Source organism: Gopherus flavomarginatus, chromosome 4, assembly GCF_025201925.1.
Source record: "Gopherus flavomarginatus isolate rGopFla2 chromosome 4, rGopFla2.mat.asm, whole genome shotgun sequence".
Taxonomy (NCBI): Eukaryota; Metazoa; Chordata; order Testudines; family Testudinidae; genus Gopherus; species Gopherus flavomarginatus.
The window spans coordinates 63,960,236-63,987,719 of record NC_066620.1 but is presented as its reverse complement, the minus strand read 5'-3'; the positions used below and the strand labels follow the sequence as shown (position 1 = coordinate 63,987,719).

At 45.0% G+C, this 27,484-nt stretch overlaps 2 protein-coding genes across 3 annotated transcripts in view; both read right to left on the bottom strand.

The window, feature by feature from the left end:
• Window positions 1–1,670: 1,670 nt before the first annotated feature.
• Window positions 1,671–4,276, bottom strand: LOC127048729 (zinc finger and SCAN domain-containing protein 29-like). Its single transcript, XM_050948608.1, has 2 exons — window positions 3,689–4,276; window positions 1,671–2,596 (listed from the first exon to the last, which is right to left on the bottom strand). Exons 1-2 carry the CDS (start codon window positions 4,209–4,211, stop codon window positions 2,034–2,036), a joined length of 1,086 nt encoding a protein of 361 aa, XP_050804565.1. The 5' UTR covers window positions 4,212–4,276; the 3' UTR covers window positions 1,671–2,033.
• Window positions 4,277–11,107: 6,831 nt separating this feature from the next.
• Window positions 11,108–27,484, bottom strand: part of KCNK5 (potassium two pore domain channel subfamily K member 5) — a 62,445-nt gene continuing 46,068 nt past the window's right edge. For both annotated transcript variants that reach the window (XM_050948571.1, XM_050948572.1), the window contains exons 2-5: window positions 20,437–20,548; window positions 18,972–19,138; window positions 17,408–17,576; window positions 11,108–16,181 (exon numbers count right to left, since the gene is read on the bottom strand). In XM_050948571.1, the coding sequence (XP_050804528.1) occupies window positions 15,361–16,181; window positions 17,408–17,576; window positions 18,972–19,138; window positions 20,437–20,548 (1,269 nt within the window). In that variant the 3' untranslated portion in view covers window positions 11,108–15,360. The remainder of the gene's footprint in view (window positions 16,182–17,407; window positions 17,577–18,971; window positions 19,139–20,436; window positions 20,549–27,484) is intronic.

Sequence of the window (27,484 nt, the reverse complement as noted above, 5' to 3'; positions counted from 1 at the left end):
AATAGCTGCTTTTTAGTTTTTATGAGACTCTTTCTGTAGGCCTGCATGCAGGGGAACAAATTGATTTTCTCCACGCTTTCCGCCATACATATTTTTTATGTCCCATCCATGGACAGGGTGCATGGTTGGGATAAGTGCTTCTCTGACCGCAGCCTATTTTTAAGCATAAGTATAAGCAGTGCTCAGCCCATAAATAAGCACAAGAGTTTTTAAAGCTGTGATCTGAAAAGCATTAGAAACTAATTACAATATTTCCTTATACACCCAGAAACTGACTAGAAAGGTGTAAACAGATGCAATCAGCAAATGCCTAAAGCTATAGGACTGAGGGTATGTCTACACCTACAATTTTGCAGCGCTGGTTGTTACAGCTGTGTTAGTACAGCTGTATAGGGCCAGCGCTGCAGAGTGGCCACACTTACAGCAACCAGCACTGCAAGTGGTCTTAAATGTGGCCACACTGCAGCGCTGTTGGGAGTGGTGCATTGTGGGCGGCTATCCCACAGAGCACCTCATCCCATTTCGGCGCTGTGGCTTGTGGGAAGGGGAAGGAAATGTGATTGTCTTTCCGCTTCCTGTTCCAACGCCCCGTGGTGCTTTGGTACACATTCGGAGCAGTGTGGCAGCATTGTGATTGTACAGCGCTTTTTCTGCGATTTTTTTTATAAATGGATCCTGAGCAGCTGACAACCTTATTGATGAATGTTGCCAGCACATCGCGCTTGGCAGTGGAGCTATTCCTTCAGCTGCAAAATGAGAGTGAGAGTGAAAGCGACAGTGAGTGACAGTGAGAGTGAGGAGTCAGACGATGATATTGAATCGCCTCACTGTGAAGACAGTAAATTGCTTGTAGCAGTAACAGACGTGCTCAGCTCCATGGACCGGCGCGTTTGGGCTCGGGAAACCAGCACTCAGTGGTGGGATCAAATCGTCCTGCAATCCTGGGATGACGAGCAGTGGCTGCAGAACTTTCGGATGAGAAAAGCACTTTCATGGCACTGTGTGCTGAGCTCGCCCCTACCCTGCGGCGCAGGGACACGAGATTGAGAGCTGCCCTGCCAGTGGAGAAGCGGGTGGCTATTGCAATCTGGAAGCTGGCAACTCCAGACTGCTTCAGATCGGTGGCGAACCAGTTTGGAGTGGGAAAGTCCACCATTGGAATGGTGCTGATGCAAGTTTGCAGGGCCATTAATCGCACCCTGCTAAGAAGAACCATGACTCTTGGGAACGTGCAGGACATTGTAGATGTCCACCTGGCATCAGAGTATGTTAATCGCAAGGGGTATTTCTCCGTGGTTCTGCAAGCGCTTGTGGATCACCGTGGGCGTTTCACTGACATTTACTCAGGATGGCCTGGAAAGGTGCACGATGCATGCATATTTCGGAACAGTGCCCTGTTCAGGAGGCTGAGGGCCGGGACTTTTTTCCCAGACCGCAAGATCACAGTAGGGGACGTCGAAATGCTCACTGTGATCCTTGGAGACCCCGCTTACCCCTTAATGCCATGGCTCATGAAACCATATACAGGGAAGCTTGAAAGGAGCAAGGACTGGTTCAACTACAGGCTGAGCCGGTGCAGAATGATTGTGGAGTGTGCTTTTGGCCGTTTGAAAGCTCGCTGGCACTGTCTTTATGGGAAGCTAGATTTGGTGGAAAGCAGCATCACCGCTGTTATATCCGCGTGCTGCACCCTCCATAATATTTGTGAAGGGAAGGGTGAAAGATTCAGTGAGGAATGGACCTCCGAGGTTCGACGCCTGGAGGATGAGTTTGCTCAGCCAGAGGGCAGGGCTAATAGGGAGGCCCAGGAAAGGGCTTCAAGGATTAGGGATGCTTTAAGGGAGCAATTTGATGCTGAGAGCCAACAGTAATGTTTGATGCATTTGATGTGCTTTGCTTTACCTTGCTGTTTAATATTTACCACTTCCAGCAACAATAAAACATAGTGAAAGAAATAGAAAAAAAAAACTTTATTCAACATACAGTACATAACAGGCAAGGGGGTAGAGTGGTGGACTGTACATTTACAGGTTTTAATATGTCCTATTTTGATCAATATTCACTGTCTGCTGCACTTCAGGATTACTATGCTGCAGAATAATGGGGGTAGAGTGAACAGGGTAAGAATTATAGTTATCAGGGCTGGTAGGTGATCTTATAGGTGTTGGGGGCAGCTGGGGATAATACAGAACTGGCTGCTGGAGAAAGTTGTTTTGTGGAAATACTGGGGAACAAGGAAGAGGGCTTTGGGAGGGCTGTGGGTTACCACGGTACATATTTGTCTGCATGGCTACAAGAGACTCGAAAGACTCAGTTTGGCGAGACAGGAGGCTTATCATCTGCTTTGTGGTTTTTTTGGCAGACAATTCCTTTCTCCTGATTTCTGTTTGCCTCCATTCGTGTACACTCTTTCTCCACCCATGTACATTGCTTCTCCATTCATAGGTCTTCTCTCTCCATTCCTCTGTCTTCCTACTTTCTCTGTTGTAGTGGCTCATTACAGACTTGATCAATTCCTCTTTTGATTTCCTAGGATTCCGTCTCAAGTTCTGCAACCTACGTGAGGCCGGTGATACGGCTGCAGTAGTCAAGGTCCCTAGAAAACAGAGAGATAGAACCATGTAATACACAGAGGCTTCATTGTTTATTATCACAGTTTGAAGGACTTTTTAGACTTTTGGTAGCATCCTTCTCACATACCTCACATAACACAGGGAGGGCAGGCAAGCTAAGTCATGGCGAGCAATGGGGTGAGTGGTTTTGCCCCAATTTCCCCTTGGGAGTGGGAATTGACCGGGGGGGGGGAACACGGTGCTGGATGCCTGCTCGGAGGGTGGGTGGGGAACACCAGAGCACACCGCGGGGCAGGATGCCTGCTTGGAGTGGGGGTCGAGGAACACCGGAGCACACCGCGTGGCTGCCTACGTGCTGGGGGGGGGGTGGGAAACACGGGAGCACACCGCGGGGCTGGATGCCTGCTTGGAGGGGGGGTCGGAGAACACCAGAGCACACCGCGGGGCAGGATGCCTGCTTGGAGTTGGGGACGGGGAACACCTGAGCACACCGCGGGGCTGCCTACGTGCTGGGAGGGAGGGTGGGAAACACGGGAGCACACCGCAGGGCTGGATGCCTGCTTGGAGGGTGGGTGGGGAACACCAGAGCACACCGCGGGGAAGGATACCTGCTTGGAGGGGGGGTCGGGGAACACCGGAGCACACCGCGTGGCTGCCTACGTGCTGGGAAGGGTGGGGGTAAAAACAGAGTGCCATGGGCTGGGGAACCGCGAATCTGGTGCCCTGCACTCAATTATCCCTAAACTCTCAACAGGGTTTCCTACTGCCAGACATATCATTGCTGCGTGTTACCTGGGAAGAGAGGGAGGGTCTTCTACAGGAATGTGGATACCGCCCTGGCCCCTATGCAGCTTGCCTGTGTGCAGCCATGGTCCCCCCACCCCTCTCTGCACAGTGGATCGGATGAGTTAACCTGACCGGGACAGGGACCACGGTGGCTCTCCCGATCAATTTGAGAAAGCAAATTGCAAACGCTCTTGCAGCATTTCAAGAGATTACCGAGGCAGATTACAGAGACGTTATAGATCAAATCAGTGGGCTATTCCACGTTTACGCATGCATGCAGGCAGCGATAACCAAAATCCTCCTCTCACAAAACATTGAAATCTACTTACCACGAGCACGATCCTCAGCTTCCTCCTCAACATCAGCTTCCAGCTGCTGCGACTGGCTAGCCTCCTCCGGGCTTGAGAAGAGCTCCTGGCTGCATGTGTCCTGGGACTCCGGGGTGTCTCCCTCCACGCCAGTAGCCTCACTGTCTCCGTCCTCTACAACATCCCCCACTTCTCCCTGCTCTGAACTCTCCATCGTGCTCCTAGGATTTGCAGTGAGGTCACACCCAAGTATGGCATCCAGCTCCTTGTAAAACCGGCAGGTTGTGGGGGCAGCTCCTGAGCGGCGATTTCCCTCACGGGCTTTGCAGTACGTACTCCTCAGCTCTTTAATTTTTACCCTGCACTGCAAGGCGTCCCGTTCATGGCCCCTTCTCATCAAGGACTGCGATATCTGCCCATACGTATCATAATTTCTCCTTCTGGAGCGCAGCTGTGTTTGCACAGCCTCCTCTCCCCAAACACTAATGAGGTCCTGCAGCTCTGCATTGGTCCATGCTGGGGCTCGTTTGGTGCGTGGAGGCATGGTTGCTGAGTGATTGATAGATTAATTGCACTCCACACCTGGCTGAGCAAACAGGAAGGGGATTTTTAAAATTCCCGGGGCATTTAAAGGAGGGGTCAGGTGAGCACAGGGCAATGGAGTTTGCTTGATTACCAGAGAGGCTTCTTCAGGTATGCTGGGATACCTGCTTATGCCACGGAGGTCAACAAAAACACTGGTGAGTGTCTACACCTGATGACCAGCGCTGGTGATCCAGAGCTGGATCCTCTACACCCGAGGCTCGACCGGGTGTACTGCCAGCGCTGCAAACAGGGAGTTGCAGCGCTCGTAGTGCCGTGCAGGTGTGTACACATCCTAAGTTGCAGCGCTGTAACCCCTTCACCAGCGCTGCAACTCTGTAGTGTAGACAAGCCCTAAGTAAGGACTCTGATCAGCGTAGACTGGCACTCTTATTTTCAGTGCAGGCCTGTGCTCCTTTGAAAGAAGAGGTGATGCATTGAGTACAATTAAAGGTAGAGTGCACTGTACTGCAATGCACTCAGGCTAAGGCAGAATGACAGACAGGTTTGAAGATTCTTTGTTATTTCTCAAAAATACTAGAGTTGGTTGGGGTGGGGGGAATCAACATCTTTCCCCCACAAAAAATTATGGGGAAAAATATCTATTTGAATTTTCTCAGTAAAAAAGTTGTTTTCTGTGAGAAATTTTAAAAACATTTTAAAATGAAACATTAAGTCAAAATGAATTTTTTTCAATTTTTGGAAATCAAAAGATTTCGGTTTTACCTTTTCAGATTGCTTCTCCCCCAAAAATCCAAAACCTGAAAATGGAAAACTGATTTTTTTTGGTTTCCAAACACTGAAAGAAATTTCAAATGTGTTTAATTTCAAAACATCAATTCAAAATTGAAAAAAAAAGTTTTGAATTTCACATTTATACAGTTACTCCAAACTACTATAGACTTTTCTAGTAAGAAAATAAGAATATTTCATCAAAATTTTCCTATAGAAATGCCAGTGTCAACAAAAACTACATTTTCTGATGGAAAAACAACGAAGAGTCCTGGTGGCACCTTAGACATAAACAAATTTATTTGGGCATAAGCTTGTTGTAATATATATACTGTTTACTGTTTCTTTCACTCCATATAGCTGATGAAGTGGGTTTTAGCCCATGAAAGCTTAGGTCTAAATACATTTGTTAGTCTCTAAGGTGCCACAAGGACTCCTCGTCGTTTTTGCTGATACAGACTGACACGGCTACCACTCTGAAATCTGATGGAAAAGTTTTTCAGTCAAGTTTTTGTTTTTTGACTCTCTCTAATAATTATCCTACAACTAGTCTGATCAATATTTTTAAAATATAATCGTTTTTTGAATATTGTCTTGTCTGGAGTCTTATACCATTCTTGACACCATTGCATTGGAGTAGCTTACACCAGCAGCAGATAAAACATGTGTAAACCTGCAGTCCTGTATGTCAACAGGATTCTGTCCAGAAGTAAAGCTCAGTTTGGGAATGTGATCATCAGAGAAAGTGCTTCCAGCCTAGAGTGACTCAGCTTATTTTCAAAGTTCTATTTCTGGAAGATGGTCTCTCTCTCTCTGAACTCTTTCTGCTCCCACTCTTCCTTTTGGGCAGGGCTGGCTCTAGCCATTTCGCCGCCCCAAGTACGGTGGCACGCCATGGGGGGGCGCTCTGCCGCTCGCCGGTCCCGCGGCTCTGGTGGACCTCCTGCAGGCATCCCTGCAGAGGGTCCGCTGGTCCCGCGGCTCTGGTGGACCTCCTGCAGGCGTACCTGTGGATGCTCCACCGGAGCCGCGGGACCAGCGGACCCTCCACAGGCAAGCCTGTGGGAGGTCCACCGGAGCTGCCTGCCTCCCTCCCGGCAACCGGCAGAGCGCCCCCCGCGGCATGCCGTCCCAAGCATGCGCTTGGCGCGCTGGGGCCTGGAGCCAGCCCTGCTTTTGGGATTATCTTTTACTCCTTTTTATCTAGAATTGTTAATTTCTATGGGCCCTGAGCCTGGTTTTTGTATACATTTATAGCTGGTTTGTATTAGGCACAATACTATACCCTAAAGACACGATTTGTTTCTTCTCTAGTTATGATGTGAAACAAGGATAGCTCATCCTGGTGCTGATTACATGATGGGACTTTTAATATCCTCTCCATCCCACCCCCTTTGGTGGACTTTTACTCCTCTCTCCCAAGTTGGCCAAAGAGACTTCTTTCAGTTTGATTTCTTGAGAGTTTAGGGCAAGAGTGGGAGGAAGGAACACCTAATTGAGCAATGTTACAAAGGCAACCTCTGTTCTTCTGGGAGCGTGCCTGCACATGCGTCAGCAGAAATGGTGCCAGATGCCATAGGCAGGCTGGTGTCTGTCAACATGGAAATTAAACAACATTCCCCCAAATACTTTAAACATCCCAGGCTGTGCAAGGTCTACAGCTAATATTTTAATCTATTCACCACAGGGTAAACAGCCAAAAGGACCTATGGAAAAAGAGGGTCTGAAAGCCTAATATCAACATCAAGGGATGTACACGAGGACAGGGTAGGGCAGACCTCCCAAGAGTCCCAGGTTTCATGAGACGGTCCTGCTTTGACCCACAAAATTCCCTGTCTCGGTTGAAGTGGCTCTTGTCCCGGAGGGTTGGCTAAGCTCAGCTGCCCTTTGCGGCCAGGCCAAATCTGTATGTGCTGTGTCCCTATACATCGGGTCGCAATGCCTTGAACAGGGAGCTGAGCCCAGCCAGTCTGGCAGAACTAGAGCTCCTGCAGCGTGGGGTGGTTTGCTCTGCAACTCTCCTCCCCCCAGGCCTCCCAGCCCCAGCCAGCAGGATCCCTGCTGCCTTAATGTTGAGAGGAATGATAGGCTCTATAGATTCTTCCTTTCCTCCCACCTATATTCGTGGCTGTCAAGGGTAGGACAGCTCCTTAAGTTACATGTCACAGGAGCAAGCGTGCCAGGAGGCCAGGGGATGCTCCCCTCATTTATAGTGTCACCAACTCTCAGGATACCTTTGCAAGTCATAAGATTTCAGCAAGGGCTGAATGGAGCCAGACCAGTGAGGACACCAGAACCTCCAGCCCTGTGGAGCATTTCAGCACTGGTCGGGAAGAGGGGGGGAACCCCTCTGACTGGCTGACTTCTCCACAGCCCCTGCCTCCCCCTCCTCATCCTCCACTGTCAGGAGCCAACACCATTCTCACAGAGACAAAGAGGGGAGAGGATTGGGACACTGTGGGAGTGAGGGGGACTCACTGGAGGTCGGGGGGGCAGTGTTGTTCCCTGTCACGGTAGCAAGCCCGGGACACAGTGAGAGCCATCAGTCAGCGCCACCCTGTGGGACCCTCCCCCGAGGGCTGGGAGCTGTTTGGGGTCCAGCAGCTGTGGTTGTCGGAAATGGACCTGATGCCAATGCAGGGGAGGGACCAAATCGCGGCTCTTTCTGAGGTGCAGCCTCTGCTCTGCGAAAACCCTGGACATTTCATGTTATTTGAAAAATTCCCCTGGCTAGAGGCTCAAAAAAGAGGCTATATCCTGGAAAACCCAGATGTATAGTAACCCAAGAAGGAACAGAAAGAGCCCTCCTCTCCCTCCTGCGAGTAACAGGGACAGCTCCTCTCCCCTCCCTCCCTGCAACACCCATCCTGGGAAGGGGCAGGGGCCCTCTACCCCTCCTGCAGCTCCCCCGCCCCCGACCTGGGAGAGGGGGGTTAAGCAACTCTAGAGCTGCAAGAGGAGTAGAGAGAACATAAGAACAGCCGTACTGGGTCAGACCAAAGGTCCATCTAGCCCAGTATCTGTCTAGTGACAGTGGCCAATGCCAGGTGCCCCAGAGGGAGTGAACCTAACAGGCAATGATCAAGTGATCTCTCTCCTGCCATCCATCTCCATCCTCTGAAGAACAGAGGCTAGGGACACCATTCTTTACCCATCCTGGCTAATAGCCATTTATGGACTTCACCACCATGAATTTATCCAGTTCCCTTTTAAACATTGTTATAGTCCCAGCCTTCACAACCTCCTCAGGTAAGAAGTTCCACAAGTTGACTGTGTGCTGCGTGAAGAACTTCCTTTTATTTGTTTTAAACCTGCTGCCTATTAATTTCATTCGGTGACCCCTAGTTCTTGTATTATGGGAATAAGTAAATAACTTTTCCTTATCCACTTTCTCAACATCATTCATGATTTCATATACCTGTATCATATCCCCCCTTAGTCTCCTCTTTTCCAAGCTGAAGAGACCTAGCCTCTTTAATCTTTCCTTATATGGGACCCTCTCCAAACCCCTAATCATTTTAGTTGCCCTTTTCTGAACCTTTTCTAGTGCTAGAATATCTTTTTTGAGGTGAGGAGACCACATCTGTATATAGTATTCAAGGAGGAGACAGAAGTGGGGGAAACTGAGGCAGGATTGATTGGGGCGAGAGCTTCTGCCCTAGAGGATCAACATCACCTTTTGGGGGAGTTGGCACCACTAATTGACATAGGCTGGGGATGGGCCACAGGAGTTCAGAAAATAAAAAAAAAGACAGACCCAACCCCTTCTTTTTTTTTTTGGTAAGTTTCAAGATTTAAGGTCTGACTCGTGATTTTTGAATTGTTGGGGTAGGTGATACCACATTCCCTTTTCTTTCATTGTGAAAGAAACCTCTAACCTGCCCTGAGCGAGAGACACTGCAGCAGCCACCTCTTCTTCCTCACAGCCAAGTGGGAGCAGTAGCAGGAAACAGAAAAGAGGCAGCCTGGATGCCTGTTCCTCATAACAAACCCACGAATCCCCAACTAGTCTCCCAGATGCCTGGCAGTTTGTGATGGGAAACCCTGGGGAGCTGAGGGAGCCTGGGGTCAGTACTGGGCTCCTCACCTTGGGCCACCACTACAATACCATCTCCTCCCAGTTGTTCCCTCCTGGCTGTGCTGCAGCATGGGAGCCACTGGAGCTGAGACACAAAGGGCAGATGAATATCTGCACAATGGCCCCAAGTGGCCAGGAGGCACAGCCATAAGCCTGATGCCTGCCCACAGCTCAGCTGGATGGATGCATGCCAGAGAACCCAGCTGAAATGCAGGCAGCTGCGAGAAGGCTGTCCAATGTGAGAGTTTCACAGGCCATACAGGACACCTGCCAGCCCTGTTTATTATGGACAGGGTTAAATTTTGCTCTCATATCCCTCTTTTCACCATGTATGTAACCAAAATAAAACCACATTCCTCAGTAGTTACACAGAGTTCAGGCATGGTATGTAGGATCAGCTCCCTCATTCACACTCTGACTCAGAGTGTAATTCTACCCGTTTGCAAGAGAGAGGGGCAAAGTCTAATAAATATTGCACTTGCATAGTAACCTTTCATTCAAGGGGTCTTACAGCACTATATATCATCCACATTTTATAGGAGTGTAAATACTAAAGCAAAGAGGTGAAGTGACTTGCTCAAAGATATATGATGAGTCAGCAGCAAACAAATAGTAACTAAATCCCTGGCCCCGCTTTAGCCACTAGACAACACTACCTCATAGCAGCAGGGATGCCACCACATAAACACTGACAGAAGCACATCCCCAAACTTTCAGGCTCAAGGTTGGTTAGGCCCTTTTGGAGGGCACTTAAAAGGAAATTGCCAGGTATTACAGGAAGTTCTGTCTGAGATTCCAAAGGGTAAAACTTAACCCCCCGAGTCAGAACTTAACAGTATCCCAGTCTGGCACTTCCAGTCATCAATTGCTAGGTGTTAAATAGCCGGAGTGTGCCATTGGGTATGTACATATCATACACATAGCTATCAGACTATGTTCAGACTTGGGTGCCTAAAGTTAGGCATGTACAGTAAGTGGCCTGATTTTTTCCACGAGAGTCGGTCACCCCATCTCCCACTGATTTCTATGGGAGCTCCTGGTGCTCCGTACATTAAACTGCTGGAGACAGAAAAGTGCCGTTAGGTCTTCTAGCCCATTCAATGGCCACTGTAGGATTGCTCCTACAGTTTTAATAGTTTTTTTTTTTTTGTTTTGGTTTTTTTTTGGTCATCTACCTCCCGTTCAGACATTGTGGAGTGAAAGATCTGGAGAGCGGTTGTGGGTACACAAGCATATCCGTATGATCTTTTGGCTAGCCTTCCAAATGCTGACCTCTGTTCTAACATGCCTGTCTTTTTGACAGACTTTGCTCCCTCAAAGTGCAGTGTATTAACTTACAACTTGCTGTATCAGGGCCGTAGCTTTTTGAAACAAGACCAGCCTTGTCTGTGAATTGCAATACAAATGTATAGTGTCATAGAAATAAGACTCAGTTCCTTGATACCTCTCCACTCCCCCCCTCCCATTATGACTGGAGAAAACAACTTGTACATTTCACGTTTTATTGCAAAATATTAAAATAAATTACATTTGACACAGAGTTATCCAATATTTACATACATTGTGATTCCAGTGACAATCACCAAACAAAGAACAAACAGATGTTGTATCTGTTCACGTGACAGAGTGACAGAAGTGAGATCACCAGGACTGTATAGACTAAAAATTAGGGGCTCTTTTACATATTTTTATAATTTTTAAGTTAAATGCATCAAATTAGTAGACTGAAGCCTAGAAGGCAAGAAGAGTATAGAAAAGATAGAGCTCTCACGCTCCTGTTAAGGCCAATAGGTTTCTGTATAACTTTTTTGTTCCTATTTTACTGAGAATGTTGGTATATTTTTTATCTGTGCCACTCAAATCAAATGGAGAAAAAAATCATATCTTATGCAGGATGACAAGGTGTCTGTCAGTAAGCACTGGTTTTGGTTTAAGTTTTGTGGCATCCATTGGCAGCAATGGATGCACACAAACCCCCAGCACTGGAAGAACACGGCTCTTTTTTTCTACTACTCAGCAGTTTCGTACCAATGTATCAGATTTGTTAGTCTGCCTGCCACAAAACACACACACACACACCCACATCATTGAAGCCCATTTAGTCACCCTCAAGCCAGTCTAATTGGCATAAGACAGAGGGGAGAGCAAAGTGGAAGATGAGGCCCCCTTGTCTTTTTAATTTGGATGTAGGAACAACATTTTAAAAACACAACATAAAGACCTGGTTGCAACCGCCAATGCCTTTTACAACATTGGATCGTCTTGGCAAATGGAAATCAGGCATGAAAGGGGAAACCATGCTCAGATTTAATGGCCCAGAAATGGCTGGAAATAGGTTAGCAACTGGAAGGATTCTCCCCTCCTCACCCCCACGTCTATATCTGCCATAAATTTGTTTTTTTTATTAAAGGTCGCACCCGACCCACATAATCCCACCTATAAAATTTAAATTATTGAGGAATAAACCACAGCCCCAGTTCACAAACCCCAGTGAAATTCTAAATGGTGGCAAACAGTAAACTTAAGTTTCCTTGAACTACTTCACATTATACAAAAATTTTCCACAAGCAGCATCTGGGAATTGAAACTAGCTATAGGCACTTTTATGTTGAAGAGCTAAAATACTGGACACACTTCTGATTCATTACATGAGAATCAAAGGGCAAGAAGACAATGCTAGTTAAGGCCCCAGGTTGCTGCTTTTCTTAAAATGTGGAAGACGGGTGGACAAAGAGGGCTGGTTGGCTTAGAACTCAAGCAATTCTGAGATGGCACCAGATCTGAAAAATACTGGCGGAGGAGGAGGAAATCACCTCTTCGGTTTTGTGCTGGCCCTCTGCAATGTACCAATTAAATCCCAATTAATCTTTGGGTGCAAAGCAGGATTTAATTGCTGCACAGCCCTTGTGCTGGCCCACTGCAAAGAGGTGAATTTTGCCCAGTAGCATTACAGTAAGGCACATGGGTGGGTTGTCTTGAGTGAGATGTGTTTATGTCTCAAAAAAAGAATTCTGCACTTAGTTCCAGGAAAGTTAATCAGTACCTGAACATTTATGGTGTTTATAATGTAGACTTTTATATTTTATGTCGGGAAGGTCCAACTGAGGGCCACGTCAGCAGCTTGGCAGAAGGCAGAGAGCTGCACCTAACTTGATAACATGAAACAGATTACATCCCTCCACATCTTTAAAGACACAGCTGCAGTTTGATATGGAGATTGTGCAACATTCCATCTCAGTCAGAGCAGCCAAGAGAAGTGTCTGGGTCATGTAATTTCTGTATTAAAGAGAAGCCACATTCTAAAGCTTCATGGACCACACTTTGGATGCTCCTCTTCTCTACTTAACAGAGAATACCAAGCTGGACTTACTTTCTCCATCTTTTTCAGTGTGCTTTTCTGCATTACCCTAACACTGCATTAACTGTCACTAAAACTTTGATCTGTGTGTCAACAATGGAAGACAAGCTGGAGAACAAGAGTAGTTTTTTGGAGTGTTTTGTTTTGTTTAAGTGATGTGCATTTCTTTAATGAGAATATTAGACTTGCCACAGTAAAAGTCACACCTCTATAAATGGAGCACTGCCTCCCATTTCTTATGGTTGAAGGAAAATCCCCCCAAAAATAGTGGCATCAAGAAATAGTTATCATCCAAAACCTTCTACACAAGGAGGCATACCTGAGGGGCTTGGAATCATGATGAAAGGCTGTGAAAAGAAAACCTTATTAGAACTCATCAGAACCTTTCTAGTACAGACACTCATTCATTCCAGCCTGTTGCAAATCTGGTCACCTAGTTACCAAGACTCCAAAAAGCAATAAAAGTATGAAATTACACTTTGAGTTAGATTCTCTCTTCAGCTATAATATTGTAAAGGTGGAATAACCGCTGCAACCAATAAAGTTAATTCCACATTTTTGCCAACATTTTTAACAGCGCGGGATCTTGTCCTTTGTTACAATTAGGTTACACACCTTTATGAACATAATACAAGTTTCCATAGAGCAATCAAAACAGACATTCCTTGTTTTACAGTAGGTGGCTTCAGAACTTCTTGTCAATGTGATATCTAACTGGAGTGCTGGGTTCCCACAGTTTCTCCTCCTAATGTGTAAGGAGAGACCCATGTTTCAAGCAGCGGCCAATATTTACAGTTATTAGTACATGTAGTCATTCAAGATTAGTATTACAAAATTCCACACAATCCTTCTCATCAAGTTCTAGAGGCAGCAATATTTACCCCTCTCCTTCCCAAATCCATATATTTCAGTACTGTTCTCTGAACTTTCAACATTTCTAGGGCATCTTGGAATGATTTAGATGCTGTAAAACAAAAACAAAAGCTTGCCATTTTAAGTCCAAAGGTCTTGACAATTCTATGTTCTAAAAATACTTTGGATACTGGGACACTGTCCTTTCCCCTCCCTCAGCACACCCTCTTCCGCAGTGTCCCCACTCTCCAGAGTAGCAGCACCTCTTGCCAACACGTAATTAAGAGCTTATTTGAAAGGGTTTTACATGGTGTATGCATGGATATCTTTTTTTTTAAAAAGGGAAGAAAGATATATTACCGTTTTCTTTTTACTCAAAACATCTGGGGTTAACTTTTTCAAAAAACAGCCCATGTGCCCCACAACCACTCAAAAGCTCTAATTAGAGGCAAGAAATAAAATTTTCAGATATGCCCAAGTAACTTAGGAGCCCAAGTGACTCAGACTCCTAAGGGCTTGTCTATACAGAGAGTTAGCATGAAGCAAGCCAGGGTATAAAATCTACAGTGCACTCGCTTGGTGCACACTAACTGGCCAAATGGACCCTGCTAGAACACTAAAAGTTCCACAGTATGCTTTCATATGGGAATATGTCAAAGCACACTAAAGAGATTTTAGTGCATGGTAGCAGGGTCCACATAGCCAGTTATCATGCAGCAAACTAGTGCACTGTCGATTCACATTCTTATCTCTTGCGCACTAATACTTTGAGTAGACAATCCCTAAGTCAGTGGCACTTCTGAAAATTTTACCCACGTCTACGATTACACAACCTTCTTGGAAGTGGGGTAGAATAACCACTGAATACCCAAGTAGGTCATGCTTTAAAAAAAAACATTCAAAATGTGACTGTTTTTAAAACCATCTCAACTTCAAGTCTAATCTGAAATATCAAGTTGGGGAGGTACAGCAAGAGTTTCTGAACCAGAGATAGTGATCATACCGTACAGGTTTCTGTAACAGCTCTTCAGGTCCCTTTGACAGGTATTGCAACATTCAGACAGGATTTGATACCCAAAAGGTGATTTTACTCAAAAGGACAGTTTAACTAAAACTTCATCTGTACAGACAAAGTGTATTCAAGTATTTTCTCTAAAATATGGACAGTGGAAGGACACTTTCCATGTAAAAAGTCTGTCATATCCTTTGTGCTCCTCTTTATTTTGATCACGGTGGCTTTTCCTCCCAACTTCTTCTTGCACAGGTCTTGGCTGCTGGACACAGTGAATTTTAGCCACAAGTGCTTTTCATGTCCCTAAGGATGATTTCATCCCAGGTAGGTTCTTGTTTGCTAAGCAGGCTCTCTAAGTCAGTTCCTTTGGCGCTTTTTTAATTTAATATTTTTGTTCATAAATTCACTGCTCCCCATTTACTAATAGCACTGGCATAACCCAGATAAACACCATGGTAGCTCTGAAGCTTTTTTACTCACCACTGCCAATGCACCTCAACTCTGATCTTAAGTACATTCTGCTATTCCAATCCCAAGCTTCTCCTGGAGAGAGACTACCAGTTATGCCACATCTAGTGGTAGCAAGTTGGTGATGTGTGGCTAGGATAAGACCACACACTTATTTTCACTTGTGAACTAGGCAGGACTTGAATCCAGCTTTCCAGAGGTGAAGGCTAGTGCAGTAATCTAACATGTTCTATATGCCTAAACCAGTTTGTCTGCAACTGTACAGTTTTACACCCAAATGAATTCTCCCATGAAAAGCAAAATTAAAAAAAAAATAGGTCCAGTGTAACAACTTTAGTCATTTCCTGCCACTTTCTTCAAGAACTAGAGTCCCAAGAGGAAGCAAGATGCCTCAAGCTTTAAATTGTCATCTTGCAACTGTTCTAATGTAGACAAGCAAAGCTGATTGGCTCCAAAAAGCAAACAACTGTTGATGATATTAAGACATAGGAGGTTTTTGGTTTGGGTGTTAGACAGGAGGTGCTAGCAATAAATCTGCCTTCCTCCTGCATAAATTTTGAATAGACAGTATTAACCACCTTCAAAAAACCATTGCCAAAATGTGTGCTGCTTCACGTTGTAGCTGTTACATTGTTTACTGTGTTGTACACATTCATCAGTTGTTCATAAGGCACAGAAATTTCCGACTCATTACTGGTAAAGGTAGATTCATCAGAGGATGGGAAATTCACCAGTTTTTTGGGAGTCTCAGGTTCCTCTGCAAGATTGTCATCCATGGAGGACTTCGAAGTTTCCTCATCATCTGAAAGATCTTCCTCATCGTCTTCTTCCTCATTTACAAAATTTATATTGGCACTCTCAAAGATTAAGGGTCGGTAATCCCTGGAGTCCCAAACTTCCCCTTCTTCCTCGCTGATCCGGTCCAGCTGGTTTATAAACACGGTGCCCTCCAGGGGGCTGTCTCCAGTGCGTTTGTCATTTAGGTGCCTCATGATGTGACTGTTTTTGAGTCCTAGGGAAACATTGTCATACTCGAATGATTTGCTCTTTGTATATGTCACCAGGGCATCCCTGTTGGCATTCTGGATATTTGGTTTGACATTTTCTGCTTTAATCATTTTGTCATTGCTTGTCTTCAGAGCCTTCTTCCCAATCTGCTTGATGAGATCATTGTATGTCTCTTCCTTCTTGGAAAGGAAGCTGAAGATGTTCACATCCTTGGAGCTGCCCATCTGATGGGCTTTTTTAGAGGGAGAGTGATTTTCAAAGGACTCTTTCCTTTTTTTCCTCCGTTTCTTGATTGCTTTGTGGACTTCCACAAACATACTGACCTTCCAATTGACAAAGAGCGAAAGCCAAGCTAGGCCAAGGTAGATCCATAACTCCACAAAATATCTGTAAAGGGCATGGTAGTTCACGTCCGGGTTCACACCTATAATGAATTCAAAACAAGAAAGGTTATATAACAAAAAGTATATACAAAGTTTAAGGAAGTTTTAGTCTGGATATAACTTGAAGTCCAATGAAGAATCTTCAAGGAGTTTGCAGACCACCATTTTCATACCTGCCTTCCAAGAGGAAAGCTGAAATAGAAAACATGTGGAGGTTTGCATTTAAACTCTCCTAGAATGAGCTACTGCATCTGAATGATCTTTCGTTAAAAAAAGCATTTTTTTTTAAAATTGGTTAGGGAGAAAGGACAATCTAGTTATCAAAGCAGAGGTCAGTAATTAAGATTCCGGATTCTGTTTCAAACTCTCCTGCATGGTTTTGGACAAGCTATGCCCAAATTTTCAGGAGTGCTCTCTAATCTAGGGCATTGTACTCTAGATATCTTGGGCTCAATATTCAGAGGTGCTGGTCGCCCACAGCTGCCACTGACTTCAGTTAAGTTATGAGTGCTTGGCACTTCTGGGGAACAAACACAACTTATCAAAGCAGAGCCTAGCTGGCTGAAGTTGGGCACCCAAGATTAAAGGTAACTCCTTAAAGATTAGGCCTCAACACCTCTGTGCCTCATTTTTCCCATCTGAGAAACAGGGACAATGCTTGTGCTTACCCCAGTGATGCTATGAGGCTTGTTTCTAAAAGTTTTATTTGCTCTAAATATGTATGTATGTATGTGTGTGAGAGAGAGAGAATACTTAACTCAAATTAGGATTATTGAGACAGGTATAAAGAATTCAATTGACTTTCTTGAAAGGGGCTCTATGGTTTCCCAGAGCTTTGGCCTTACCCAATACTTTTTCACTGATGGGGTTAGGTCACAAGCCTTCTGGGTCACTCCCACATGAGGAGATACTAGCAAAATCCTGTGGTTGCTAGGACCAGTGGAAGCAAGGGCAGGAATGGAGCAGCGTCTCCCACTCCACAGTGCTGAGACAACTCTCTTTATCTCCCCACGCCTATCTGTTTCCCACAACCTCTGCAGAGCACTGAGCTCAGGGTCTAGGAAGTGCCATTTAGAGAAGTTGCAGGGCCAGCTCCAGAGTCTCTTGGAGTACTGCTGATCTTTAATAAAAGCTTCAGTAACGCAAAAGCCTCCAGATGCACCCAGACCTCAGGAAGTTAAGTACATACACCAGAGCACTGATATTTACATTGAAGACAGACACATCTCAGGTAATATACAAATAATAAAATAGGAAGTAAACTGACCAGCAACAAAGTCTCCAAATCCTATAGTGGTGATTGTGATGAATGAGAAATAGAGACCTTCAACGTAGTCCCAGCCTTCAGTCACCATAAAGACAAAGGGAGGAATGACCAGATGGACTAAGACTCCCCAGACAATGAAAATAGCTGTGCATGTAATTTGTGCCTTTCGCTGTGAAGGATAAAGAAAAAAAATTATTCAGAAAACACAAGTCAAGTTTTCTTCCACCCCAGTGCATTTTACAGTGTGTCCATCAATGTTAGCCCAAATACTGAAGTCCATGAGCATATCACCAACCCTGCACAGTGGCTGCTGGAGCAAAAGATAAGGAGTGCTCTGGTAGTAAGGAAGGGGGTTGTAAAAGGCCAGTGGAGGTAGAGGCACAGTTGACAGAAGAGGAGCAAGTGATCAGTGAAGCAGCACTATGGGACTGACAGGAGATAGCACTGGAGGGTTCAAGAGAGAAAGGAGAGCCAGGGCATGTTACATGAACTAAACCTGCAGTATTCTGAATTCCTAGGCTTCATTTCTATCAAAGCGTTTTGAGAACTACACAACCCACTCAAGCTGCACTAAGGTGTAGGTGACACCACTAACAACTTTGAGAGAACAACAGCCCTGTAATCCATATCAGTCTATTAATTCTCTATAGGCAAAACTCATCCTGTTACAGAGAGGCAGAACGTGGTCCCCACAGCGCTTAAGCTCTGTGCTGGAGAGATGGGATATTGTGGCTGGAGTAGCCATAAGAGTGATCACCACACACACTGCAATTCATGGCACACATGGAGGGAATTTTAGCACTTTCCTTCCCATTCTCCCCCAATGCCTGCACAAAACCTATTTACCTGCTTGTGTACATACATGTATTTCACCCTCAATAGTTTCCTGTACCTGCTTGGTTTTACTGCATTAAACACTCAGGGCTTGGCTACACTCGAAACTCCAAAGCGCTACCACGGGAGTGATCCCGCGCAGCGCTTTGGAGTGCGAGTATGGTCACGGCGCCAGCGCTGGGAGAGAGCTCTCCCAGCTCTGCAGGCACTCCACCTCCCTGTGGGGATTAGCTTGCAGCACTGGGAGCCGTGCTCCCAGCGCTGGGGCACTGTTTACACTGGCGCTTTGCAGTGCTGTAACTTGCTGCGCTCAGGGGTGTGTTTTTTCACACCTCTGAGCCAGAAAGTTGCAGTGCTGTAAAGCGCCAGCGTAGCCAAGGCCTCAGTTATGTATACCGATTATACACATTTCTGTAACAATGTTTTGTAAATGTCTTCATAGTGACTATGATATCATCAAATGTTTGTATTGTCATATAACCCAGAGGGCCCAATCAGGGCCCCATTGTGCTAGGTGCTGTACAAACTCTAGTGGTCACAGATCCTGTCTCTTACAAACTTACAAACAGGGCTGAGTCCTTTTCTCAGTTCAATCCATGTAATCCCATTGCAGAATACGGTCCTTAATAGCCAAGTACACTACCTAGATTAGCAGACAGCTGAAGAACTAGAAGTTCAAGTCATACACCAACCACACCCTGCAAGAGGAAAAACAAGCAGAAATCCATACCAGGCTTACTCCTCGCTTTGTTAGGAACTGGCCCAGCCTCTTGGCACGCCCACCAAAGAACTTCCCCAAAGCACTGATCCATGTCAAGCAGAGAGGAACTCCAAAAAGCCCATAAAATATGCAGAAGACACGTCCAGGGGGTGTTTTAGGAGCAACATTTCCATAGCCTGAAAGAGATAAAAGACCATTTACACAGATGACAATTCAAGGCAGTTCAGCATATACATAGGGAATTGTTCCCTGACATCTGCTGTACGAGAAGCCCCAGGTAAGACAGCTCTTTTATGAGAACCATTATGAACATCTACGCCTTGGCCTGGTATTTCTGCAGATAAAGGAAGCCTGGTAGTGAAGAAGTAGAGGAAAGGTTGGGATAGAGCAAGTTGCCTTGGTGAGGGCTTTGGCCCTCTGATAGCAACTGAGGTGAGCAAATATTCTGAGCACGGATCCAGGCAGGGCAACTAGTCAGATTTCAAACCCTCTGCCAGAATTCTCTTGATTAAACCAGTTTTTGCTTTCTTGAACTTTTTTAACTTCTTTAACTGGAATTTAAAGAACAATGAAGTCAGGGTTTTTTTCCCCAAAAGGTTTTTAATAATAGTAACAAGCAGAACATGATGCTGTATTTGGTTTCACAGTAAGGTTTCCATCTCCCCATGTCAATTTGTGATTGCAAACACTGTGTGTTCCTTGTCAGGACAAAACAAACAATGCCCCTGATGTTTTCTTGCATCTTGCAGGGTTCTCCGGACATATTAGCAAAGACCTTCTGCAAAAGCAAAGGCAGATTTTTGCAAAAGGGTAGCAGCTGATTTTGCAAGTCCTGCAGCACAGTCTGTCTGCATTTCTGAGATGAGGAATAAGCCTTACAGTGCAATAGGATTCCACATGAACAAATCAGCAGTGAGATTAAGGAGAGTGCATCAATCTGCCCAGCTTTCTCCAAGAAATACGGGAGACAAACAGGAAGGCCTTCTGATCTGTCTCTTTCACTAATGACAATGCATTTATCAACAGCTTGTTTGGGAGTGTGTGGGATTGTACGGGATAAGCGAGTTTCACAAAATCTCATGCATGTGTGGATGTGCCAGGCCCCAAAGAATATGTCTTTAAGTTAAAGGCAACATTCTGTGCTAAATTTATATCACACAGACTTGAAAGTGTAAGCCTTGATTTGAACTAAGAACACATTAATCCCACATTGTCAGCACATAGGATTTTAACTACTCAGTAAGGGAAATATTTCTATTACGTATTTCAAGGATTTGAGTTCTGTGGGCACAAAGTGAAAAACTGTGATCGCCTCACCAAACGTGCCTTAAAGATACATTTTCTAAGGTTTTTATTGATTTGTATACACTTCCTGTAAGTTTTTATCTTCCTTCAATGGACAGCCAGTTTGACAAGAGAGGGTACCAGCCCATTGGACTTAAAGGCCAGGAGACTTTACATGCTAAATACCCACCGATTGTTGTGATTACTGTAGCAGCAAAGATGACAGCATTAGGCCAATTCCAGTTGTTGAAGGTGGTGTTCCCAGTGATAGCAACCCCTTGCCCAGCAGCATCTGACACCACCTACAAGGAAACAATTTATAGATAAAAATCATCTGGACATAATGCCCAACACAAAGCTTGAAGTAGAAAGTTATACCAGTCAAGACTTCCCCTTAGTTCAACCTTGAAAAATGGTAATGAAATTTTACTGGACACCAGGTACAAAGTTTACTCACCCATCCTTGCTAAGACTGGGGGAACGGGGAAAGAAGGAGACACAACCAACCACATGAATGGCCATAGTGGGTCAGACCAATGGTCAATCTAGCCCAGTATCCTGTCTTCTGACAGTGGCCAGTGCCAGGTGTTTCAGAGGGAATGAACAGAACAGGCAATCATCAAGTGATCCATCCCCTGTCACCCATACCTAGCTTCTAGAAAACAGAGACTAGGGACACTTCAGAGCGTGGTTTTGCATCATAGCACATCCTGGCTAATAGCCATTGATGGATCTATCTTCGAGCTTATCTAGTTCTTTTCTGAGCCCTATTATAATCTTGGCCTTCACAAAATCCTCTGGCAAAGAGTTTCACTGGTTGACTGTGTGGAGAAATGTTTCCTTTCGTTTAAACCTGCTGCTTATTAATTTCAGTGGGTGACCGCTAGTTCTTCCATTGTGAGGAATAAATAACACTTCCTTATTCACTTTCTCTATACTAGTCATGATTTTATAGACCTCTATCCTATGCCCCTCTTAATCATCTCTTTTCCAAGCTGAAGAGTCTTACTTAGTCTTATTAATCTTTCCTCAGATGGAAGCTAATAATTTTTTTGTTGCCCTTTTCTGTACCTTCTCCAATTCCAATATATCTTTTTTTAAGATGGGGCAACCAGAACTGCACACAGTATTCAAGGGGTCAGCATACCATGGATTTACATAGAGGGAATATGATATTTTCTATATTATCATTTATCCCTTTCCTAATTCCCAACATTCTATTGGCTTTTTTGACAGCCGCTGCACATTGAGTGGATGTTTTCAGAGACCTATCCACAGTGACTCCAAGATCTTTCTTGAGTGGTAACAGCTAATTTAGACTCCATCATTTTATATGTATAGTTGGGATGATGTTTTCCAATGTGCATTACTTTGCATTTATCAACATTGAATTTCATTTGCCATTTTGTTGCCCAGTCACCCAGTTTTGACAGATCCTTTAGCAGCTCTTCGCAGTCTGCCTGGGACTCAACTATCTTGAGTAGTTTTGTATCATCCGCAAATTTTGCCACTCCATTGTTTACTCCTTTTTCCTAATCATTTATGAATATGTTGAACAGTGCTGGTCCCAGTACAGACCCTTGGGGGACACCACTATTTATCTCTCTCGATTTTGAAAACAGACCATTTATTCCAACCCTTTGTTTCTTGTCTTTTAGCCAGTTACTGATCCATAAGAGGATCTTCCCTCTTATCCCATGACAGCTCACTTTACTTAAGAGCCTTTGGTGAGGGACCTTGTCAAATGCTTTCTGAACATCTAAGGATACTATATCCACTGGATTATCCTTGTCCACTTGCTTGTTGATCCCTCAAAAAATTCTAGTAGATTGGGGAGGCATGATTTCCCTTTATAAAAACCATGTTGACTCTTCCCCAACAAATCATGTTCATCTATGTGTCTGATAAGTCTGTACTTTACTATACTTTCAACCAATTTGCCTGTTACTGAAGTTAGGCATACCGGCCTGTAATTGCTGGGATCACCTCTGGAGCCTTTTTTAATAATTGGCATCACATTAGCTATCCTCCAGTCATCTGGTACAAAAGCTGTTATAAATGACAGGTTACATATCATAGTTAGTAGTTCTGCACTTTCATATTTGAGTTCCTTCAGAACTCTTGGTGAATACCATTTCGTTCTGATGATTTATCACTGTTTATCAATTTTTTCCAAAATCTCCTCCAGTGACACCTCAATCTGGGACAGTTCCTCAGATTTCCCCAATCCACTAATGAAAATTTTCTTGCCTATTTAAACTTCTCTCCACACAAGTAGTGTTTTGCAAAACCACAGCAGTGTTTAAACAGGTTTACTTGGGTATAAGCTGTGGCTAGAGTTACATGGTTCCCCACACAGCTCATCAGCTAACTCCCACATTATGTTGGTGAAGTAATATTCAGCTGGTGTCTAGCACAGCTACTGAATATGGTTTAGTGGGAACATATTCTGCAAAACAGTCAAACAAATTGTAAAACTTTCAAACATTGTTACAAGGCCTAGAGTAGCTTGGACGTGAACAGGGCCTAATGGAATCCTTTGGCCAAGTTAAATAAAGCATAGGCAAGTGCTATTTCGCCTGCTGTCCCTGGCAAAGGCTGATGAGCCAGCACAAAACTGGGCTCCTTTTGGTTTGTTTTCCTTTGCTTAACTTTTCCAAGTTATTTCATGCTATCTGGTCTCTATTTTCTTGAATCAGCCCTGCTTTTCATTCAGCTTTTTTTCTCATAACATGTCTTTGTATTAACTGAGCTGATTTGAATGCTAAATGTTTGTTTATAATATTTTGTGGTGGGAAAGATCAATATTTTTGCTTTGCAGAGCTAGCAAATCAAAAGCCTAGCAAATCAGCTCAGGTCTACAGGGCACTGAAGACTCATGGAGAATCCTCACATTTGTAGGGACAAATCTTTGGAGGTATTTTAGCCTAGCCCAGTGCTTCTCAAACTGAAACACAGGGAGGCTGCACTGGAAACCCCAAAGCCCAGTGACAACAGATAATTTGTATAGAAGTTTACAAGATTTTAAATAAATTAAATAAATAAATAAATAAATAATGCATATGACCAACAGTTCTGATATATACTTGAACCTTCCTCACTAGAAATTGCTTACCCAGTTCACTCTTATGCCCTGTCTACACTAGCGAGCTTACAACAGCACAGCTGTACCAGTGTAGCTGCGCTGCTGTAAGCTCACTTGTGCAGCTGCTCTACACCGATGGGAGAGAGCTCTCCTGTCAACATAGTGCTGTCCACTTCCATGGCACTTCTGTTGGTGTAACTTATGTCACTCAACGGTGTGTTTTTCAACACCCCTGAGCAACCAATTATATCAACGAAAGTGGTAGCGTAGATATGGCTTTAGGATACGTCTTCACTAGACTTTTGATTGCAATTAATTCGAGGTAGTTAACACATTTATAAAAGCTGGCATGCACCTTCCCCGCACCATTTGATCCCGACTATAAATGTTTGTTCTTTACCCTTAATTGGCAATTAACTCAATTAATTAATTCAGAAGTCTAGCAAAGACAAGCCCTTAATAGAAATCCATAACTGATTAGTTAGTCCTCACTCTTCAATTCAAAATGCAATTTAGGACTTCTGAGGTTGCACTCCAGGCACTTTTAATGTAGGCTAGTCTAATCTAAGCACAGAGAAATGATCTCTTCTAGGGTCAGAGACAACATGGGGGAGGGATAGCTCAGTACATTATAAACGGGTGTTCTGAGGAGAAGACTCTCCTTACACTGGGCAACACCATGCAGGTAAGTCTCTCTCTCTCTCTCTCACCCATGCACCTACCCTTCCTTCCTTGCCAATGTAGATCAGATACTGTACTTAACACAGACACTCAAACCCAATTAATAAACACACAGCACTAATTAAATAAATATAATAAACCCCAGGTTATTTAATTTTGGGCCCTAATACATACAACTACCCCTCCTGCAACAACATTGTCCTCAGAGTGCATTTATTAGGTATGTGGTGGAGAAACACAATTTTTTTAAAAATTAAAATGCATTTCACTATTGGAGACCATTTAGAGATAAAAAGAAGGGAGCTTTGGAGTCTGGATGAAGGAACTACAGAGCTCTGTACTGGGGAAGCTTGACAAGCAGGCAAGATTGCGCACAATATTTGTTGTAGGCTAAAGGTTATATAGCTAGAGACGCAGGTAGAAAATGGGTCTGGCCTGCTGAGGATTGTTATCAGTTTATAGAAACCACAAAGATGGGTGTTGCTATAGTCAGATTTGTTGAAGCCACAAGTGCCCCTAGAAGAGGCAGGTGTTCTAGACCAAGGGTCAGCAACCTTTCAGAAGTGGTATGCTGAGTCTTCATTTATTCACTCTAATTTAAGGTTTCGCATGCCAGCAATAAATTTTAATGTTTGTAGAATGTCTCTTTCTATAAGTCTATAATATGTAACTAAAATATTGTTGTATGTAAAGTAAATAAGGTTTTTAAAATGTTTAAGAAGCTTCATTTAAAATTAAATTAAAATACAGAATCCCTTCAGATCAGTGGCCAGGACCCAACCAGTGTGAGTGCCATTGAAAATCAGCTCGTGTGCCTCCTTCGGCACTCGTATCATGGGTTGCCTACCCCTGTTCTAGACACAGCAAAGTTGAGGGAAGAATGCTTCCATTAACCTAGTTAGTGAGGCTGGAGCTCCTACAGTGATAGAAAAACCTGTTCTTTCATTGTAGGAAGCATTTGCGCTATGGTGCCACAGTTAAGCTGCTGTAGCCTACACTGTATACATGGCCTAAGTCTTTCAATTACAGCTAGGGTGACCAGACAGCAAGTGTGAAAAATCAGAACAGGAGGTGGGGGGTAATAGGAGCCTATGTAAGAAAAAGCGCCAAAAATCGGGACTGTCTCTATAAAACCGGGACATCTGGTCACCCTAATTGCAGCAGCTAGGCAGATCATACGAAATAGAAATGCAGAGCTGAATGCCAGCTGACAGCCCATACGCTCTTCATATGCATGCTGAGCAGGAAGGAAATGAGAAAACTAAGGCCTGCATGAGAAAGTTGCACTGGTATAAACTAGGGTTACCATACATCCATATTTTCCCAGACATGTCCAGCTTTTTAGTTCTTAAATTGCCATCTGGGAGGAACTTTTAAATATCTAAAAACATCTGGGAAAATACGGACATCTGGTAACCCTAAGTCCAAAGTTCCAGGGCTGGTGGCGCTTCCTTGGACAGCTCCCGGCGCCCGCCTGCCGGCAGGAGCCTACAGTGTGGGCAGACCCTAGGCACAGAGGCGGAGGGGGTCTCTGCGTGCTGCTCTGGCTCCCTCCTGCTCAATCAGAGCTGCGGGGGCAGGAAAAGCACCAATGAGAGCTGCCGGAGCCGTGGAGCAGGACTTGCAGGCGCCAGCAGCACGCAGAGAGCCCTCTGCCCGCCCACGACCCGACCCCAGGAGCCAGAGGGACCTACCAGATGCTTCCCGGGAGCCGCCCCAGGTAAGCATCACCGGGACTCCCTACTTCTCCCCCCAGCAGGTCCCTCTGGCTCTTAGGATCAGGTTGGGGGGGTATGTGTGGTAGAGGGCTCTCTGCATGTTGCCAGTTCCTGCAAGCCCCGCGGCTCCGGCAACTCCCATTGGCACTTTTCCCAGCCAATGGGAGCAACGGAGCTCACGCTTGTGGCAGGTGCAGCATATGCAGACCCCTCGGCCGCCCCTGATCCTAGGAGCCAGAGGGACCTGCGGCAGGAGGGGTGAGTAGATGAGTAGGGCGGGGTGAAGAGGTGAACAGTGAGCAGTGGGGGTTGAGTAGGTGAGGGGTGTGTAGGTGAGCGGGGGGGACGCCAACAGAGGTTGAAGAGGCGAGCAGTGAGGGAGCCAGGAGTGGGTAGGCAGGCGGGGGTGAGGAGGCAAGACGCGGTGACCAGTGGCAGGCGGGGGTTCTCGAGGTGGGCATGGGGGTGAGGAGATAAGTGGCAGGTGAGAGGAGGCGAGCGGTGGGTGGGGGACTGAGGAGGGATGCAGCAAGCCAGTGGTGGGCCAAGGGGTGAGGAGGGGTGCGGTGGCAGGGCCGAGCGGGGAGGGGGCAGGACCTGGGGCAGAGTGGGGGCGGAATGTGGGTGGGGCCAACACCCCCTGTGGAGTGTCCTCTTTTTTGAATGTTCAAATATGATAACCCTAGTATAAACTAAGGTGTCAGTTTAAACCGATGTAGTTAAACTGCGTGCGCATGGACACTTTTTTGATGCAAGAATGGCTTTTCTGTTTAGTTTAAGTCAGTTGGGAATAGGTTTAAGTTAAACTGAAATAAGCTACTCTTGCACCAAGATCAGTGAATGTCCATACAGGGCTTTGTATGAGTTTAAGTTCAACAAGTGCGCTTTCTCTGTGTAGACAAAACCTCAGTGAAATCCCAGAATGAGGAAACTCTTGGAACAGATTAACTGCTTACACAATCCTCTGTCCCCCCTTTTTTTGGGAGGTGGGTGGGGGAGATGAATGGAGCCATTCCAAAATGGGCTTCAACTCTTGCTAGGGACTGCAGATAGCTTCAAACCTCACAAATCAGTGGTGTCCAAGGCAGCTGACAGATATGGGGAACTCTGCATGGATGCCTGACCTTCATCCATCACCGGAGAAGATGTATATTAACACTGCACTAGATGTTGGTCTAATACCATTCACTCTCCAATTACATCTCATGCTCCAAAATATACTGAATTAGTTTAATTCCTCACAAGACAACTGACCTCAAAATACACACTAAATCCTACATGTTGAAATTTCAGTCTGCATGGTCATTGGGCGATCATATCATACCACATTATTGCACCCTCAACTTGAGCTAAGGAGCTCTGTTTACAAGTCTATGAAAGCAGTTAAGAGCACTATCTGCAAGTGGTGGGGGAGATAGCTCAAGAGGAAGGAAGAAGGCAGCTAGAATGGAAGAGAAGCCCACCCCTGGTTTAGTGACCTTCACAATGATTCAATTAGTGTCCTAAGAAAGACACAGGGCCAACTCTTCTCAATGCTTTGTAAACACTTCACAATTTAGATTCATAGACTTCCCTCCCACCAAAGCCACACCTCCCTCTTGTCCACAATGACATGCAATTATCTATTAACTGCAGTCTTGCCTGTCCGTCTCCACTTTCATTCTTGTCTTAGTACTTTTTGGCTGTAATAAACTTGCGTGTGGATGTGAGGCCACCAGGCACATTCATCTTTTACAACTCAGCTGTAGAAGCAT

Excerpts from the sequence above, each read along its gene's own strand:
- LOC127048729 (XM_050948608.1), bottom strand. The coding sequence starts at position 4,211 with ATGCCTCCACGCACCAAACGAGCCCCAGCATGGACCAATGCAGAGCTG. Across the intron at positions 2,597-3,688 it reads AGCTGAGGATCGTGCTCGTG|GGACCTTGACTACTGCAGCC; the intron begins GTAAGTAGATTT and ends TCTGTTTTCTAG.